At 51.3% G+C, this 19301-nt stretch overlaps 2 protein-coding genes across 3 annotated transcripts in view; one reads left to right on the forward strand and one right to left on the reverse strand.

Moving 5' to 3' along the window:
• Positions 1-9255, reverse strand: part of NBEAL2 (neurobeachin like 2) — a 30476-nt gene extending 21221 nt beyond the window's left edge. The window contains exon 1 of one of the 2 annotated variants that reach the window (XM_065886369.1): positions 9205-9255. In XM_065886369.1, coding sequence (XP_065742441.1) covers positions 9205-9255 — 51 coding nt within the window. Of the gene's footprint in view, positions 1-137; positions 168-9204 lie in introns of those variants that run through there. The other variant, XM_065886370.1, reaches the window with a different exon arrangement.
• Positions 9256-11746: 2491 nt separating this feature from the next.
• CCDC12 (coiled-coil domain containing 12) overlaps positions 11747-19301 on the forward strand; it is a 47411-nt gene continuing 39856 nt past the window's right edge. Inside the window, exon 1 of the mRNA XM_065885686.1 lies at positions 11747-11845. Within this exon, the coding sequence (XP_065741758.1) occupies positions 11750-11845 (96 nt within the window). The 5' untranslated portion in view covers positions 11747-11749. The remainder of the gene's footprint in view (positions 11846-19301) is intronic.

Here is a 19301-nt window from a genome sequence, read left to right on the forward strand (position 1 = left end):
ACCTTCCTTGACTGTATATCCCAGGCTGCATGTGCACTACCGACCAGGCAGACCCACGCACACACACATCCCCCACCTGTACAGGCAAAATGCCCTGCCTCACCGTGGGAACCTCCGCCCACACCCTGGCTGGTTACCTGGACCCCAGGCCCCAGAGCTGGTTCCATGGGTAAGAGGGAGAGCGGGCTGAGCCCGAGTTTGGGCGCCACCAGCCAGGGAAACTTTGGTGTGAACGGGAAACGTCCCCTCCCACCCTGGCCCCCGGGGCAGGAAGCGCAAAGTCACGGTGGGGGAAGGGGGCCGCTTCCTCCCGGCAGACCGCAGGGATGTGGGAGGGCCTGGGGCACCCAGGGCCCAGCAAGAGAAGCTGTGAAGGACCCAGCCTAGCACCAGGGGTGGGGCCTGCAGCACAGAGGGGCAGGGGTCACATTGCCCTGGGTGGAGCTTGTGGACAGAAACTAGTTCTACAGGCATGAGGTCCAGGAGAACTCCGGGACAGGAGTCAGGGCAAGCCTATCCAGGGACAGGTTGTGGTCCCTGCTACCACAGTGCCCTTCATTCAAGGCACCCACAGCTCCCTGACCTGGGTCTAAGGCCTCAGGCCCAGGCAATGATGTTGAAGGACTCATCCATACCTCTGCCCCACCCTCCTCCTGCATCCAGGCTCCCCATCTGGCCCTGCTGGTCTCTTTGCTCCAGGGACACAGGTAAGCCCTGGACTAGCCCTAATCTGTTCTAACTTCTAAGCCCCTCCCAAAGCATGGAGTGGGTGGTGGCCTGGATCTGAGCTCCTCCTTCCACACCAGCCCCATCTGGAGCACCCACCCTAACCAGCATGGCCCAGAGAGCAACTTTTTTTCCCAGGGGTGGGGGGGCGGGGGGGAAAGGGCAGGGACTATACTGAACATGTAAGGGCAAGGGACACACCACAGACGACACCCTGAGACTGCTCCCCAGGTGCCACGGGCCTTAAATCAAGGACCTCCACAACTACTTTTGCATGGACGGCTAATTTTTTTGCCACTTGTGGGCCCCAGACCACAGGGCCAGGGCTGAATGGGCTCCAGGGAAGGGGCCTGACCCCAGCAGACTGGGCCAGGCCCCCAAAAATCCTAGACAGAGCAGCCCTCCACCCTGTGGTTGGACACCTTCCTTGTACATTTTATCACAGAGCCAAGGCCCAGGCAATTCAGAGAGGGGCTGGGACCACCAAGGTGCAGGCCCACACCGCTGTGACTTTTTGCCTGTCAGTTACCTTTGGCGACCTCTCCACCCTCTGCCGCTGGCAGCCTCCCTGCTCACCTACCTCTGTCTATACCTCTCCTCGCCACAAACCAGCAAGGACATCAACATGCCCAACCCTGAAAACACCAGAGCAGGCCAGGGCTCTTAGACCATTTCTTCTGAACCCTTCCCACTGCAAATGGGAAAACGGGGGGCCCCAGAGGGGATGCCTCGTCCACTAGCACAGTTGCAGCTCAACCTCTCTTCTAGGCCAGGATCACTCATGGTGGCTAGAGCCAGTCAGCCCAAGCTGACCACAGGACCCACGACCCTGCCTCAATGACCCCACACATCGCTCCCTACCTTCAAAATTGTCCCAACACCATCCTCCCTTCTTCTAGCCCCAAACCACCCCCAGTCAAGCCACTGTCTCTCCCACCCAAAACCTGAGTCCCTCTTGCCCACTACAGCCCTGCTGAGCACCTGTAAGCCCACATTTGACCATGTCCTCCCTCCCTGACCCAAAGATAAAAGGCTTAATTGGTAAGCCAGGCATTCTGGGCCCCTAGTCCAACCAGGGACTCCTTCTCCAGCCTCTCTGCCCTCCCACATCTGTGATTCACATTCTCCTGGGCAGGCCTCTGATCTCCCCATGCCCCGCTGCCATCTGTGACTTGGGCTTTTGGTACTTAAGCAGGAAACTCCCACCCTCCTCATGGCCATCACCTGGATCAGCCCTCCCAGACCTGATGGGCCCCTCAAACTCTGCACACCCCTGCTTTCTGTCCCTAGAACCACACCCTCAGCCTGTCCAGTCCTGCAAACTTCCAGCAGGTCCAGGCTGGGCTGGGTTCAGGTCTGAGGCAATCAAGGCAGCAGCCTTTGTGGGTTCTGGAGGGGTAGGAGGGGTCTCTAAAGCACAGTAGTAGGCAGGGGTAGGGGTAACTGCCGGTCTTGACTCTGGGGGTCTCACCTCTTCTCCCAGGGAATCCTCGGCCTGGCTCTGACCTGGGCCCCATGGCTTGAGGCTGCAGTGCTGGGGGGTGAGGGAGTCCCTGCAGGCACCGGGGCTGGGAGGCAGGGCAGAGCAGGGGCCTCGAGCATGGAGGCACTGCTTCATGCCGAAGGCTCCAGAGCCGGCAAGAGGTGGCTGTGCTGCTCAGGAGCCCCACACTCCTCTCAAAGCTCTGTCTCGCTGGCTCCTCCTTCCCTTTCCAGCTCAGAACAGGAACATCGGTGGGCCAGCCCAGTCCCCACCCCAACCTGACTGGGACGGGGTCCCAACCCTGCCCCTCCCATGAAGGCAGGTCAGGAGCACTCACACTCCTCCCGGGGCCTTGCAGCAGGGGAGAAAGCTGTGGGTATGGGGGTCTCAGAGTCACCCCTGTAGGGACCCCAGTCTATGCCCAACCAGCCCTGAGGACACTCAGTGCTGGAAGAGGGGAGCTCCCACGGGTTGGTTAGGTCCTGGGTGAGCGTGGAACTGCCACTTCCTCAGAACTCTGAGGTAACCCGGCAGGGCTGAGGGCAGGCGGCTGAGGCATGGATGGGTGGGTTGGTCTGTCTTTCAGAGGGACAGGGACCACTGAGCTCCTGACACTGTGCTACCTGAGGCCTGCGTGCCTTACCCCGAGCCTGACACCAGGCCTGGCTTGCCCTGTGTCTCAGGGACCAGATCCTGCCCCAAATCCCCCATCCCCAAAGTTCCTTAAGCAGTACCCAGCGCCCCCAGGACCCATCAGTTACCACTACTGTCTGAGCAGCCAGTCAGCCACCCTACCACAGGCCCAGGGCACGTCCACAGCCTCCCCCGACATCTGAAGCCCGCCATGGGTGGTGCCCACCTCATCTCCAGCCTCACATGCCATATTCACTGGCTGCCCCACTGGATATTACTCACTGTCCCCACTGCCACAAGTCTGCATGCGCTTTGCGCTCCGTGTTTCCTCTGCTTAAATGTATCCCCATCAGAGCCAGCACCTTCCCCAAGATGCAGCCCTGTCAGAGGCCGGGGGTGCCAAATTGAATGTGGTTGAGGGCATGGGTTCTGGAGTCCAGACCTGATTCTTACACTCGGTAGCTTACTAAATATTAATCTCTCAAAAGGGAACTCTCCTACACTGCTGGTGGGAATGTAAATCGGTACGCCCACTATGGAGAGCAGTATGGAGGTTCCTTACAAAACTAAAAATAGAGCTACCATGTGGTCCAGCAATCCCATTCCTGGACATATATCCGGAGAAAACCATACCTTGAAAAGATACATGCACCCCAATGTTCATGTATCATGAACAGCACTGTTTACAATAGCCAAGACATGGAAGCAACCTAAATGTCCATCAACAGATGAATGCATAAAGATGTGGTACATATACACATTAGAATATTACTCAGCCATAAAAAGAATGAAATAATGCCATTTGCAGCAACATGGATGGACCTAGAGATGATCATACTAAGTCAGAAAACAAAAAATTTCATATGTTATCACTTATATGTGGAATCTAAAAAATGATACAAATGAACTTAATTACAAAACAGAAACCCCATCACAGATTTAGAAAACTTATAGTTACCAAAGGGGAAAGGTGGGGGGGAGGGATAAATTAGGACATTAGGATTAACATATACATGCTACTATACATAAAACAGATAATCAGGGCTTCCCTGGTGGCGCAGTGGTTGAGAGTCCACCTGCCGATGCAGGGGACACGGGTTCGTGCCCCGGTCTGGGAGGATCTCACATGCCGCGGAGTGGCTGGGCCCGTGAGCCACGGCTGCTGAGCCCATGTGTCCGGAGCCTGTGCTCCGCAACGGGAGAGGCCACAACAGTGAGAGGCCCGCGTACCGCAAAAAAAAACAAAACAAAAAAACAAACAAACAGGTAATCAACAAGGACCTACTGTATAGCACAGGGAACTCTACTCAATACTCTGTAATAATCTATATGAGAAAAGAATCTGAAAAAGAATAGATATATGTATAACTAAGTCACTGCTGTACAACTGAAACTAACACAAATTGTAAATCAACTATATTCTGATATAAAATAAAAATGAAAAAAACAAAACAAACGATTAATCTCTCTGCTTCAGCTGCCTCTTTAAAACCATCTCTTTGCTTAACAGGTAAAGGCTCTCCAACCACACCCACCAGCGTGTGGTAAGGTGAGTGGGAGCTCCACTCCCAAATTCAGGGCCTCTGCCTTCCCAAGCCCTTGGCATTCCAGGGCAACACTCATCTTCTCCCCACCCACCTCCATGAGTGACAGATGAGTGGCAGACCTTGGTTCACTGGCAGAGCCAAGGTTCCATGGGCCACTCCCCAGCTGGCTGTCCCAGGCAGGTGGAATGGGAGGATCTTCATGGACCCCAGGTTAGCGCTAGAAGGAGGGTAGGGAGAAAAGACTGAAGCTCCATAGTGGTGACTCTTCCCAGTCAGAGCTGCCTAGGTGGTAGGGAGCACCCCATCTCCTGGAACAGGCAAGCAGAAATGGGATAGGGTGGGGTGGGGCCTGACCAGGATGACCTCCTTCATGTGTGGGGGTCTCCCCACTCAGCATGATGGGGAAAGCAACGTCAAGCTGAAGGTGGCCTTTGGCTACACCAGGACGACTGGAGGTCAGACTTGGAGGGCCTCAGGCCAAGGAACGAAGCAGGAAGATGGGGACTTTGCCAGGGGCAAGGACAACTGAGGCTAGTGGTCCAAGTGCCTAGGTGGCTGGGCCAGTCTCTCCCCCTTACCTGGCGAGGGGGTCTTGAAAGGCATGGACCTGGTCTCCATAACACCCCTCAAGGTTTAACCTTCCCCTTGTCCTATCACTTTGGAAAACAGGAATTTCCTTTCAGGGTCCCCATGGTAACTGACCTGTTTCCACAGTGACCCCACACTTCCACATCAGCTCCCCAGTTGCCATAAAAGCTCCAGGGATTACCAGCCCCTCCCCCAACCCTGGACTCTGTGCTACTCTCCCCATCACCTCAGTCCCTCCGTCTTCAGTTGCCTCAGTAATAAAGGCAGGTAGGAGGAAACTCTGGTTGCCCCTTTAAGGTACGGAAGAGGGTTGCGGGGGGGTCAAGCACCAAGGAGGTCCTTTTTCCCATTTCAAGATGGTAAACTGAGGCAAAGGAAGAAATATGAACCAGCTAAGGTCTCGGAGGGAGCAGAGGGCCTGACTAGGTTTCCATGAGGCAGTAGAGCTCATCAGTCAGGGGTGAGGGACCAGGGAGGGGCGGGCAGAGCGAGGTCAGCTCGGGCTCTGACCTGACCTTCCTAGAACCCTGAGTCCTCAATAGCATAAGCAGGGAGTTCAGCCTAGGCTCCCCACCTGAACCCTGAATGTTTGCCCTGTCCTGACTTCTGGGACCGTAAGTACCCCTCAGCTTTCATGCCCCCCAACGCTCCCTTTCACTGGAGGGCTACGGAGCAGCACTACTGCTGCAGCCTGCTCCAGCACAAATGTGCTCCAGCTGCACATTTTGCATAACCTTGACAGCCACCCAACTGCTAGCCTACTGGGCGCTGCCCCAGTCCCCTTATCCTCTCCCCCACTTCCTAAGCCCTCACCGGGGAAGCCCTGCCAGGTTGAGTCCTCTGGATGTGCCCCCACCCACCCAACGAACTTGCCGCTCACAGTTCCCACTGCCGTGCGCTTGCTCCCCCTGCTCCTGTGCGCTCAGCCCTCCAGGCCCAAACTCAGGCCTCTGGTAAGACATCCCTGATCAGTCACCCAGACATTCAGCTAATACCCAAGGAGCACGGCCTAAGTGTGAGGCGTGGGGAAACCGCAGAGTAGCAAGCACAATGAGGGTTCAAGTGGGGACACGCCTGGGCTGAGGTCCAGCTTGGGCTGCGGGAACAGGCGGGGAAGGCCTCCTCAGACAGGAGGGAGAAGGCTCCAGGCAGAGGAAACAGCCTGCGCCGTCCCAGGGTGCAGGCCCACCTGAGTCTTCCCGCCCACAGGACTAGACCTTTCCTGGGTAAGGGAACACAGGATGGAGACTGGGCCAGAGCTCTGCCAGACTCTGCCCCAGACCTGTCCAATGACCTTGGTACAACCCTGCCTTGGTTTCCCCACTAAGGCTCTGAGGGGCTCAGACTGAGTGATGTCCAGGGGGCACTCTGACCCTCCTTCCTCCTTCAGTAGCCACCCACAGCCCCCTCACCCACTCGTGGCCCCAAGAGGTAGGGGGTGAGCAGGCATGAACTTGGGGTCTGTGAGGGGAAAGGAAGGGCAGAAACAGGGGTGCTCCCAGGGCGGGCCTAGACCCACAACTGGGGAAACAGGTTTGCCAGCTGATGTCAGCTCTCACTGTTGAAGGGAGGGGCGAAAGTATTGGGGGAGCCTACTGGCTGGGTAGCTGGCCATTTCAGGGGTCTCTTAATACCCTCTCTCAGTTCGACCCCTTACCTTATCTTCCCCTCTCCCCCAAGTACACACACAATAGGTCCCTGGCAGGGCTCAAAGTAGCACAGCCACCACTCCCTAGGAGCTCAGTACAGAGGGTGGAGACCATGTTCCGGGAGCAGAAGCAGGACCAAGCTGGCAGGAAGGCAGTGCTGGGAGGCTGGCTGAAGCTTCCTCTCCCCAGGAAACCTGGCCCCTCCCGCCTCCTGGGTTCACACTCATATCCTGGATTTGTTTGCCTGGCCCCAGGCCGTACCCTGCCTGCCCAGGCTTCTAAGGCTACAACCAGCTAGCCTGTGCCCCACACCTGCCCTGTGAGATGAGGAGCTGGAAGGAGAGAAGGGACTCAGCACAAATGAATGCTAAACACCTGTGAGGGACTGACCACTTGCAGAGGTCAGCTAGAAGGGGCAGCAGGAGGTAACCACGTCGGAGGTACAATCCTGGGAAACTGCCAAGACACCCTTCCCCAGCAGCCACCCAGCCTGAAGACCCACCATTAACAACCCTCAGTCTCGTCCCCTCGTTCAAGCCCCCCGTCGCCTGATCACAGCTGAAGAAACTGAAGACCAAGGACCTGCCCACGACCACGGAGGCAATCAGAAGCTTGATTAACATCCCTCAGACTCATCACCTTGTTCAAGCCCCCCTTTGCCTGGTCACAGCTGAAGAAACTGAAGACCAAGGACCTGCCCACGACCACGGAGGCAATCAGAAGCTTGATTAACATCCCTCAGACTCATCACCTTGTTCAAGCCCCCCTTTGCCTGGTCACAGCTGAAGAAACTGAAGACCAAGGACCTGCCCACGACCACGGAGGCAATCAGAAGCTTGATTAACATCCCTCAGACTCATCACCTTGTTCAAGCCCCCCTTTGCCTGGTCACAGCTGAAGAAACTGAAGACCAAGGACCTGCCCACGACCACGGAGGCAATCAGAAGCTTGATTAACATCCCTCAGACTCATCACCTTGTTCAAGCCCCCCTTTGCCTGGTCACAGCTGAAGAAACTGAAGACCAAGGACCTGCCCACGACCACGGAGGCAATCAGAAGCTTGATTAACATCCCTCAGACTCATCACCTTGTTCAAGCCCCCTTTTGCCTGGTCACAGCTAAAGAAACTGAAAACCAAGAACCTGCCCATGACCACGGGGGCAATCAGAAGCATGAGGGCCAGGGGCAGGTTTCCTCCCAAATCTTTTGCTCCTTCACAAGGACCAACCTTTGGCAATGGAGACAGAGAAGCTGGGGTGAGGGGATCCAATGGGGCAGGGAAGCAGGAAACTTCTCTGGCCTGGATCAGCCATACTGGCTATCCCTCTGCACAGTCCAGGCCACCGGAGGCCAGGACTGTGCCAAATTTACAGATATGGAAGCAGAGGCTCAGAGGTGTAAAGAGCGTGCCCTCGGTCACACCAAAGACAGACTCTAATCCATGCACTGCCTCTTGCCGGGTGCCTGGACTTCTCACCACCTAAGCGGGCTCAAGAAGCTATGGCCCTTACGGCCTGGACTCCTGATCCCTGGGGCCCAAGTCCTGGCCTGCAGTCCTGGGAGACAGGACTGCAGGAGCCTCTTCAGAGGGCCAGCTGATTTGAGCATGAACTTCCCCCTAGTGACGAGATCAGGGGCACACAATAGTGCATTGTGCCCAAGGCACACCTGAGCCAGGAGTATGATGCCAGGCAGGTGCAGGGAGGAAGGCTGGTGCTGGGTGAAGGGGAGAGGGAGCCTTACCCTGGGTTCTCTCCTTGCTGTGAATACAGAAGGAAAGTGGGGGCCTATGTGTGCGAGACACAGTTTGGGGTACACCTGGGTCAGAGTTGCTCCCTTCACCTTCTGAGGCCACTTGAGGTAGTCTCTGAGGAAGGACGGGGAGCTCAGGAGAAAATGGCCTCCCTCCATCCCTTTCAAGCATCCCTCCCACCTCACCCGCATTCCCCATTTTCACCCCCAGCATCCAAGGCGAATCTTTGCTTTGGGCTGGACGCCCCCTCCCCCGTAATCCACACCCTGCCCCCACCCCGGGGGGTTGGGGTGGGGCCACCTGGGGTCAAGGAGGAGCTCACCACCGGCAGTTCACCGCAGGGTATCTGAGGAGTTGACTCAAGTCAGACCGAAGTAGGGACGCCCCCTTGCATGCCTGGAGACCCCCCAGCCCACTCAGACCCATCGGGCGACCACCCAACTGGGCTGCGCCCACAGGAGTAGCACGCCCAAATTCAAAGTAAGCCTCCCGCCCCTTACGACCCGGCCAGCCTTTTTTTTCCCCCCAGGCCTCAGTTTCCCCATCTGTAAAAGGGGTAAGTGCCCTGTCTTGGTCCAGGCCCCTCTCCTCAGGGACAACCGAGGCTGCACTGTCCCCACCCAAGAGGCTCTTGTAAGGTGCGCGCCCGCGAGGGCCGACCCCCCAGGTATAAGTGCCAGAGGCACCAGCCGGCCGGGGTCGCACACGTGCGTGTGAAGGCCGAGCACGCCCGGCGCGTGCGTATACACGGCCCAGGTGGCGCCGGGCGCAGGTGCAGCAGACGCCGGGCGCGCGGAGCTGTGGGCACGGCGGGCGCGGGCTCACCTGCGCGTAGTAGAGTAGCCACAACTCGTAGAGCCGCTCCGAGGCGGCCATGGCCCGACCAGGCTCCAACCCTGCTGCACGCCACCTGCCGCCGCCGCCGCCTCCTCCGCGCCGCCCGCCGGTTGCCCTCGGCCAGGCCCATGGGCGGAGGGCGTCACTCCAGGGCGGAGCGGCGCGGTACTACTGAGGGAAGTAGTACTGGCCGCCGTCGCGCTCCTCCTCCTCCCGGTCGGCCACCGCCCGGCTTCCTGCGCTTCTGCAGCGGCCACCGCCGCCCCGCCTATCCCGGGACCGTGCAAAGGGCGGGGAGCCCGACAGGAGGAGGAGCCTGAGGTCAGGGCGGCCCGGGAGGGCGCCCAGCAGCCCCGCCCCCCCCGCAATCCGCGCCCTCCGGAAAGGCCAATCTGAGCCTCCCGGACTAGGGTCTGGGTCAGGGATTCCAGATTTGCCCTACGTCTAGATCTAACCGGGACACAGCCCGCCTGGCTGGAAAGACCACCATTCGTGGAAGGGACAGGCTCACGGGATTGGGGGAAGGGGCTGCGGGCCGCGTGCAGATGGGCAGGGTCCTTCAGTAACTAACGAGGACAACAACCGTGACAACCACTTGTAGAGTTTACCACGTGCCAGGCGTTGGTATAAGCGCTTATGGGGAGACCGAAGTGTCACTTTTTTAATCCTGTTGTTAGTGGAGCAGGATTGTGTGGCAGGAGTGCGGGGCGGGGGCGGGAGGGGGGATCAGAAAACAGCAAGACAAGCCTGAAATAACTCCGGGGGAGCAGTTCCTTCCATCTGTTGGGCAGATCCCTGGAAGATTTAGGTACTCCTCACCTCGCCTGGATCCCCTCCTCCAGGAAGCCTTCCTAGATACTCCAAATGGAGGCACCCTTCACTCCGGGGCTCAGCACTTGATTCACATTTTTTTCCTTTAACTTCAAGAGGTTAAAGGCTGAAGGGTACCTCATGCTTCTGTTTAACAGGCAGAGAAACTGGGGCCCAGATGGGCCAAATGAGGACCACCTGGGCAGCATGGACAGGGACAGAGGCCTGACTTTCCAGAACCACTGCCACCATCACCCCTGGGCCTCTTCCCCCACCTCCCCCTACTCTCCCTGGGAGGTGAGGAGGGCCCATGGTGTTGGGCAGGGGTGAGGCCCTTTGTTGGGGCTGGGGGGAAAGTTTGTGGGACCCAGAGAGTTACCATCAATTGGAGGAACTGACCAGCCTGGAGCCCCCTAGACCTTGGGTGGCCAAGAAGAGACAGACTCTGTCCCCATACCCATCCTGTTCTGTCCTCCTGGCTTCTTGGGCATCTCCTCCACTCTGGCCTTCTGCCCCATCCATCCTACTTCTGACATTTCCTGAACACTTATTACATGTGTATTGGGTACTACCTGCATACTAGGCCCCGGCAGGGCACCCCACCTGATGCAGGGGAGAGGGCACCAAAAGGCCCAAGTTACAGAGGTCAAGAGGGTCGTGTGTGGGGGCCAGTTGGACAGGGGTCTGTGGCACTGGGGATCTCTGAAGGGAACTGGGAAGCAAGGAGTGGGTGTCCACCTGCTGTCAGCCTGGGAAGGGAGGCCACAAGCAGTGAACAGCTTTGCTGAGAGACAAGTCACTCTCCCTAGGTGGGAGGAGGTGTGGCTCTGGGGACCTGGATAGGCTGTCAGAAGATACTGACTTCAGTCAAAGTGGTCTCTCGCTTGTCAGAGCATGGTAATTGACTTGGGAAAGGATACCCTGGCAGCTCCTGCTGGGAGGCAGTGCACCTATCGGCGGAGGCCAAACCAACTCTCAGCTTAGTTCTCAGGAACTAAGCTCAGGGTGGTCCCTTAGGGCCCACTGGGCCCAAGTTGGGGTTTGCTCTTCTCCAGGTTAGGTAGTCTGACCTTGGGTACTTTGCCACCCCGGGGGCGGAGGCCGGGCAGGGGGTTGGAGGTGGGAGGGGATCATCCATGAACCCAGAGGAAAATGGCCATTCAGCCAAGCCCTGCTCTGCTTAGGTTTTGTCTGAGCTGAGAGTGGACAGAGAAGGGCCCAGAGGCCCATGAACAAGTGCATCCAGGAAGCCACAGATAGCTTAAGAGGAAAGGAGAGGCAGACCTCTTAGGCTGGGATCAGAGTAGACAGTCAGGGAAGGCTTCGTGAAGGCATTCGAGCCTTTAAGAATCAGGAGAAGTGGACAAAGATGGGTCGGCGCATTCCAAGTGGCCAGCATGGTTGGCGCTTAGGTAAAACCAGAGCGATTGACGCGCTCTATCCTCCTTCACTCAGGTCTGGTTCCTCTTGCCGCTTTTTCCCTGATCGGCATTGGACGAATCGAGCCTTAGCGCCTTCTTTGTCGACCCCCGAAGAGTTAGACGTTCTGTGGGGGAGGAAGAGGGAGGGTCCTCCTGTAGCAACTCAGCATTGGTTGGCTTTCAGGACTTCCTGCTCTCCCATTCTCGTCCCTGGATTGGCCGTGAGGGGTTCGTCTATCACCTTGGGCCTGCGCGCTGCGGGACTAGAGAAGAGTGGGGGCGGGGGGATGTCTGCGGGCAAGATGGCGGCTACTGCGGCCGGTGTGGGCCGGTTGGAGGAAGAGGCGTTGCGGCGAAAGGAACGGCTGAAGGCCCTACGGGAGAAAACCGGGCGCAAGGTGAGGAATGCAGAGTGAGGGCCGTGGCTGAGGTACCCAGCGTTTGGTTCCGGCAGCAGGGCGAGAGGGCAGGGGACTACAGGGAAAAGGCAACTGCCGGGGACGCGCATGCGCGCTGCTGGAGCATGCGCACGGCGTCGGCGACTGCCCAAGTCTGGGTCTGCGAGAGCGGTACTATGCTTGGCGCTAGTGCTGGAGCGCGTGCGTTGGTATGGTAGGGCAGTGGTCGACGCGCCGCAGGCCCTTTGGCTCCTGGCCGGTGTTTCCCGTGTGGATTTCCAGGGCCAGTTTTAGTTTCATATGCTCGTTGGTTTGGGCGTGATTTGTTCGTGTCTGAGCACGCTGAATCTTCCGTTTTCCCATGACCAGCCGGCCTCCCATCCCTGGTGAAATACCGCGAGTCTGGCCGACTCTCCGCTGTGTGCCAGAGCGCCTTGGGCAGGGCAGTACGAGACTGCTCTGGGAGCCCGGCTGGATCGTTGAGTACAAAAAACCAGAAGGAAGGATCCATGTCTGGGTTAGGGTAGACCTAAGGGAAAGAGGCGGGCGCTTAGTTCTTTTTCAGGCTCTTCTTTGGGGATTTAGTCCTATTAGTTGCCAAACTTGGAAGCATTTTTCCTTGGTCTTGTTTGACAACAAAATGGTCTGATTCCATTTCTACTTCGTTGTTCTTTCCGAAGTAATCGAGAGGAAGGAGAACTCTGAAGTTCACTACTTTTGTGCGAATCCTGGTCCTGTCACTTGGGGTTGTAGGATTTGGGACTAATTGCTTCATCTCATAAGCTCCGGTTTCTTCATGTCTCCAGTGGAGGATAACAACCCCAAAACATTCATTCTCACTGGGTTATTTTGAGATCTAACAGGATAATCTGTTAGATTATCTGTATGCAAGAGCCCTAGAGAGTATATAGAGTACAGAGGATGGACGTTGTTCGTTCTGCTGCTTTGGGGTGGGCAAAAACTTTGTCCTCAGCTGTACAAAATACAAAGGATATTAAATATCTAGACCTGTAATGGATGGGGGGAAACAGGGACTCCATTTTCCAACTAAAAAAAATCAGGCAGGTTGGTTTGGCCCGTTTCCTTTCTGCATGGCTGTCTGGTGTCCTGCGAGAAAGTGTAAGGGGAAGTAATAGAAAGTGAAAGCCAGCGGGATTGGCTTCTGTTTTTGTTGGCAATTTGTCGGCTCTGTCAGTTATCCCTGCAGACTGCTTGGCCTAGGGATACTCAAGACCTCAGCCTTTCAAACAGCAGCTAGTCAACCCGAGCTGTTTCCTTGGATTTAGGGTCCAGATTATGGAATTGGGTTTGAGGGCAGAATACAAAGGACAGAATGGCATCCTCAGGCCCCCTTACAATGGGAAGGATGCCCCAGGCTATCAGGAAAACTGGCCTTTTAAGAGGGATTCTCTCAATGCGCTGAAAATATGGACCTATTTTTTTCCTTTACTTTTTAAAAAATTGTAGTAGAATATACATAACATAAAATGTACCATTTTAAGTGTACAAATCAGTGACATTAAGGATAGTCACAGTGTTATATAATTAAGCCACTATTTCCAGAACTTTTCATCGTCCCAAATGGAAACTCTGTACCCCTTAAACAATAACTCCCCTTCCCCTTCTCTCCCCAGTTCCCGGCAACCACCATTCTTTCTGTCTCATTGAATTTGACTACTCTAAGTATCTCATATAAGAGAATCATAAACTACTTGCCTCTCTGTGACTGGCTTATTCATTCAGCGTAATGTTGTCAGGGTTCAGCCATGTTGCAGCATGTGTCAGAATTTCATTCCTTTTTAAGGCTGAATAATATTCCATTGTTTGTATATAACACATTTTGTTTATCCATTTATCTGTTAGTGGGCATTTGGGTTGCTTCTAGCTTTTGGCTGTTTTAAGTAGTGGGTATACAAATATCTGTTTGAGTCCCTGTTTTCAGTTCTTTTGTGTATATATCCAGAAGTGGAATTTTGGGATCATACAGTAATTCTGTGTTTAACTTTTTGAGGAACCGCCATGTTTTCCATAGCTGCCACATCATTTTACATTCCCACCAGCAATGCACAAGGGTTTCAGTTTATCCACACCCTTGCCAACACTTTTCTTTTTATGTTTTGTTGGTTATACACATCCTAATTGTGGTTGTAGTTTTGATTTGCATTTCCTTGATGAGTAGTGATATTGAGCATCTTCTCATGTGCCTATGGCCATTTGTTTCTTTGGAGAAATGTCTATTCGATCCTTTGCCCATTTTTAAATTGGGTTTTGGTGGTGGTTGTTGAATTGTAGGAGTTCTTAACGTATTCTGGATATTAACCCCTTATCAGATGGGTGATTTGCAAATATTTTCTCCCATTCCCAAGGTTGTCTTTTTACTTTCCTGATAATGTCCTTTGATGCACAAAGTTTTAAATTTTAATGAAGTTCAGTTTATCTTTTTCTATTGTTGATCCTGCTTTTGGTATCATACCTAATAAACCATCATCAAATCCAAGATCATGAAGCTTTTCCCCTGCGTTTTCTTCTAAGAGTTTTATAGTTTTAGCTCCTACATTTAGGTCTTTGATCCGTTCTAAGTTAATATTTGTATATGGTATAACATAAGGATCCAGTATATTCTTTTGCATGTGAATATCCAGCTTTCCCGGTACCATTTGTTGAAAAGACTGTCCTTTCTCTGTTGAATGTTCTTTGTATCCCTGTTGAAAATCATTTAACCATATATGCAAGGGTTTGTTTCTAGACTCTCTATTCTGTCCCATTGGTCTGTATGTCTGTCCTTATGCCAGTACCACTTTGTTTTGATTACTGTAGCTTTGTAGTAAGTTTTGAAATCAGGAAGAATGAGTCCTCCAACTTAGTTCTCTTTCAAGATTGTTTTGGCTGTTTGGGATTCCTTGAGATTCCATATGAATTTGAGGATAGATTTTTCTATTTGTGCAAAGAACACCATTGAGATTTTGATAGGGATTGCACTGAATCTGTAGATCATTTTGGGTAGTATTGTCATCCTAACAATATTAAGTCTTCCAATTCATGAGCATGGGATGTCTTTATGTTTATTTAAGTCTTTAATTTCTCTCAACAAAACTCTTTAATTTACATTGTACAAGTCTTTAGCCTCCTTGGTAAATGTAATCCAAAGTATTTCGTTCTTTTTAGTGTTGTTTTAAATAGGATTGTTTTCTTAATTTCCTTTTCAGATTGTTCATTGCCAGCATATAGAAATGCTGCTGATTTTTGTTCATTGATTTTGTATCCTGGAACTTTGCTGAATTTATTATTTATTCTAACACGGTTCTTTTGTTTTTGTTTTGTTTTTTTGTTTTTTGTTTTTGTTTTGTTTTTTTGGTGGACTCTTTAGGGTTTTCTGCATATAAGATCATGTCATCATTGAAGAGAGATAATTTTACTTCTCTTTCAATTTGGATGCCTTTTATTTATTTTCTTGCCTAATTGCTCCGGCTGGAACTTTCAGTACCATATTGAATAGAAGTGTTGAAAGCAGGCATCTTGTTTTGTTCCTGACCTGAGGGAAAGAGTATTCAGTCTTTCACCATTGAGTGTGATGTTCACTATGGGTTTTTCATATATGGTCTTTATCATGTTGAGGAAGTTTCCTTCTGTTTCTAGTGTTGAGTGTTTTTATCAAGAAGGGGAATTGGATTTCATCAAATGCTTTTTCTTAATCAATTGAGATGATCGTGTGGTTTTTTTCCTACATTTTATTATTGTATTATGTTGATTAATTTTGTAAGTTGAGCCATCCTTGCATTTCATGAGTAAATTCCACTTAGTCATGGTGTATAAACCTTTTAATATGCTGCTAAATTCAGTTTGCTAGTATTTTGTTAAAGATTTTTGCAACAGTATTCATAAGGGTTATTGATCTATAGTTTGTCTGGCTTTGCTATCAGGGTAGTGCTGATCTTATAGAATGGTTTAGGAAGTATTTCCTTCTCTTCATTTTTTTCGAAGAGTTTTAGAAGGTTTGGTGTTAACTCTTTAAGTGTTTGGTGGAATTCACCAGTAAAGCCATCTGGCCCTGGGCTTTTCTTTGCTGGGAGGTTTTTGGTTACTTATTCAGTCGTCTTTTTAATTATAGGTCTATTCAAATTTTTTATTTCTTCATGAGGCAGTTTAGTTACATCGTGTGTTTCTAGGAATTTTTCCATTTCATCTAGGTTATCCAGTTTGTTGGCATACTGATTACTACTTTAATTGGTTTAATCTTCACAGTTCTGACTTCAGAAAGCTCATGGTTGTGAACTCATTTCTGAAAAATGTACATTTGGAAATCACATGACTTTCCTCTTGCAATTGAGAGCTCACTGGCCTTTGGAGTTTCCTTGCATTCATTTTAAGAAACAAGAGTTACTGTGAAGCCACAATTTTGATTCCGTTGGAAGCTTTTTCCTTTCTTGGCATGCGTATCTAGGAGCTCCTGATTTTTCCACTCGTATAGTCCTTTTCCTGCTTAGAAAGCGAAGTTAGAATTTTTAGTTGACTCTTAGATTTCCATGCAGTGGTGTCAATAGTGCATTAGCAGTAGGTGATGAATATTGTTTGGTTTGTTTCAAAATGGATTATTAGAACTAGTAATCCATTCCTTCAACAGAGGTGTACTGAGCACCTACTGTGCACCAGTGATTCAGGCACTGGAGGTATCACAGTGAACAAAGCACACAGAAGTCTGTGCCCCAAGCAGCTTCCATTTAGTTGGGGGCACAGCTGGTCGTGCAAAATATATCTAGTGTTAGACGGAGATGGTGTTATGAAGAAAAGGAAAGAAGGAAAGAGAGATGGGGAGTACATGGTGCTCCTGTTTTACTCTGTAGCTCTAGCAGTTTAATTTCTTTATTAAAGGCAGCAGTGTTTTCAGATTTAACATGGCTAATGATACCGCCTGCCTGGCTTATCTTATCTGGTCTTGATGACAGCCTTGAGAAGAAGGAAGAAGGAGGGCTAATTTATAGGTGGCAGCACTAAGGCCAATAAATGGGAGGCGGTTTTATTTGTCACATAAGGAGGAGGTATCCCAGGTGAGTGCTGCGGTTAGGAGGGACCATGAGAACAGGTGGTGGCTCTCTTTATGCACTGACTTGGGCTGGTTTCTCAGAGGCAGGGTGGGGGCAAGTTGAGAAGCTTTCCTACATAATTTCTGGTTCCTTGAGGTTTTATGAATTACATCCCCAAAAAACAATAGTGGAGAAAGAGTATAGGCCCAGGACTTCCCTAGCAGTCCAGTGGTTAAGAATCCGTGCTTCCACTGCAGCGGGCACAGGTTTGATGCCTGGCTGGGGAACTAAGATTCTGTATGACGCATGGTGTGACCAAAAATAAATAAATAAATTTTAAAATAAAGGAAAAAAAAGAAGAGTATAGGCCCCAAGTCCAAGTTGCCCGTATGTACATGCCTTAATCCCTACTGATTAAGATCCCAATTAGTCCTGATTCTGGCCCTTCTTCCCACTGACAAGGATGGGTGTAACCTTATTTGCCACAGTTCTTTTTTTTTGGTATTTTTTTTATTATGGTAAAATCTGTATGACATAAAATTTGCCATTTAACCATTTTTCATTGGCGTTAAGTATATTCACAATGTTGTGCAACCGTCACCACTGTTTCTAAAACGTTTCATCACTCTAAACAGAGACGCTGCACTCGTTAAGCAATAACTCCCTATTCCTCTCTTACCCCGGCGCCTCGTAGCCTCTAACCTACTTTCTGTCTCTCTGAATTTGCCTGATGTAAATACCTCATATAAATGGAATCTTGCAGTATTTGTTCTTTTGTGTTTGGCTTATTTCACTTAGCAAAAGTTTTCAAGGTTCATCCATTCTAGTGTGTAACAGAGTTTCATTCCTTTTTAAGGCTGAATAATATTCCATTATATGTACGTACCACATTTTGTTTGTCCAGTCATCTGTTGATGGACACCTTTTGGCAGTTGTGACTAATGCTGTCATTGGTGTATTGGTGTACATTTTGGTGTATAAGTATTTGTTTGAGTCCCTGTTTTCAGTTCTTTTGGGTATATACCTAAGGAGTGGAATTGCTTATAATTCTGTGTTTAACTTTTTGAGAAACTGCCAAACTGTTTGCCAGAGCAGCTGTACCATTTTCCACTACTACCTGCAACGCATGAGGGTTCCAATTTCTCTACATACTTGCCAACACTTGTGATTTTCCTTTAAAAAAAGTAATTATAGCTCTCGTAGTAGGTGTGAACTGGTATCTCACTGTCGTGTTTTGTTTTTTTTTGAAATTTTATTTATTTATTTTTTGTCTGCTTTGGGTCTTCGTTGCTGTGTGCGGGCTTTCTCTAGTTGCGGTGAGCGGGGGCTACTCTTCGTTGTGGTGCACGGGCTTCTCATTGTGGTGGCTTTTCTTGTTGTGGAGCACGGGCTCTAGGCGTGAAGGCTTCAGTAGTTGTGGTGCACGGGCTTAGTTGCTCCGTAGCATGTGGGATCTTCCCGGACCAGGGATCGAACCCATGTCCCCTACATTGGCAGGCAGATTCTTAACCACTGCGCCACCAGGGAAGTCCACTATTGTGGTTTTGATTAGCATTTCCCTAATGATTATTGCTGTTGAGTATCTTTTTATGTTCTTATTTGCCATTTGTATATGTTCTGTGGAGAAATATCTACTCATGTCCTCTGCCCATTTTTTAATTGGGTGGCTTGTCTTTCTGTTGTTGAGTTGTTGATTTTTTTATATGCGCTGGATATTAAACCATTATCAGGTATGGGATTTGCAAATATTTTCTCCCATTCTGTGGGTTGTCTTTTCTCTCTCTTGGTAGTGTCTTTTGTTTTTTATTTTTAATTTTTTTTTGGCCGCACTTCACAGCATGTGGGATCTTAGTTCCCTGACCAGGGATCAAACTCGTGCCCTTTGCAGAGGAAGCATAGAGTCTCAACCACTGGACCACCAGGGAAGCCCCGGTAGTGTCTTTTGATGCACGAAAGTTTTTAAAATCTTGATAAAGTCCAAATTATCTTTTCTTACCTTCTGTTACCTGTGTTTTTAGTGTCATATGTAATCTCCACAGTTCTATTTTTTTTTTGCGGTACGCGGGCCTCTCATTGTTGTGGCCTCTCCCTTTGCGGAGCCGCGCAGGCTCAGCGGCCATGGCTCACGGGCCCAGCTGCTCCACGGCATATGGGATCTTCCCGGACCGGGGCACGAACCCGTGTCCCCTGCATCAGCAGGCGGACTCTCAACCACTGCACCACCAGGGAAGCCCTCTCCACAGTTCTTGAGTGACGTTACTTTTGGGGTAGATGCCTGGGGAAAAGACAGTCAAGGGTCTAAAGTCTGAGTTAATTTTTCAGTCCACAGTTATTTCTCTTGGGACCTGTGAGTGCGGAGGAAGTACGGCCTGCCTACTGCTGGCAGATAGGAAGCAAGTGGTCTCCTCCCTCAGGGAGGAAGTGGTGCCCCACTT

The sequence above is a fragment of the Phocoena phocoena genome, chromosome 10 (genome assembly GCF_963924675.1).
Source record: "Phocoena phocoena chromosome 10, mPhoPho1.1, whole genome shotgun sequence".
In the NCBI taxonomy this organism is placed as follows: Eukaryota; Metazoa; Chordata; class Mammalia; order Artiodactyla; family Phocoenidae; genus Phocoena; species Phocoena phocoena.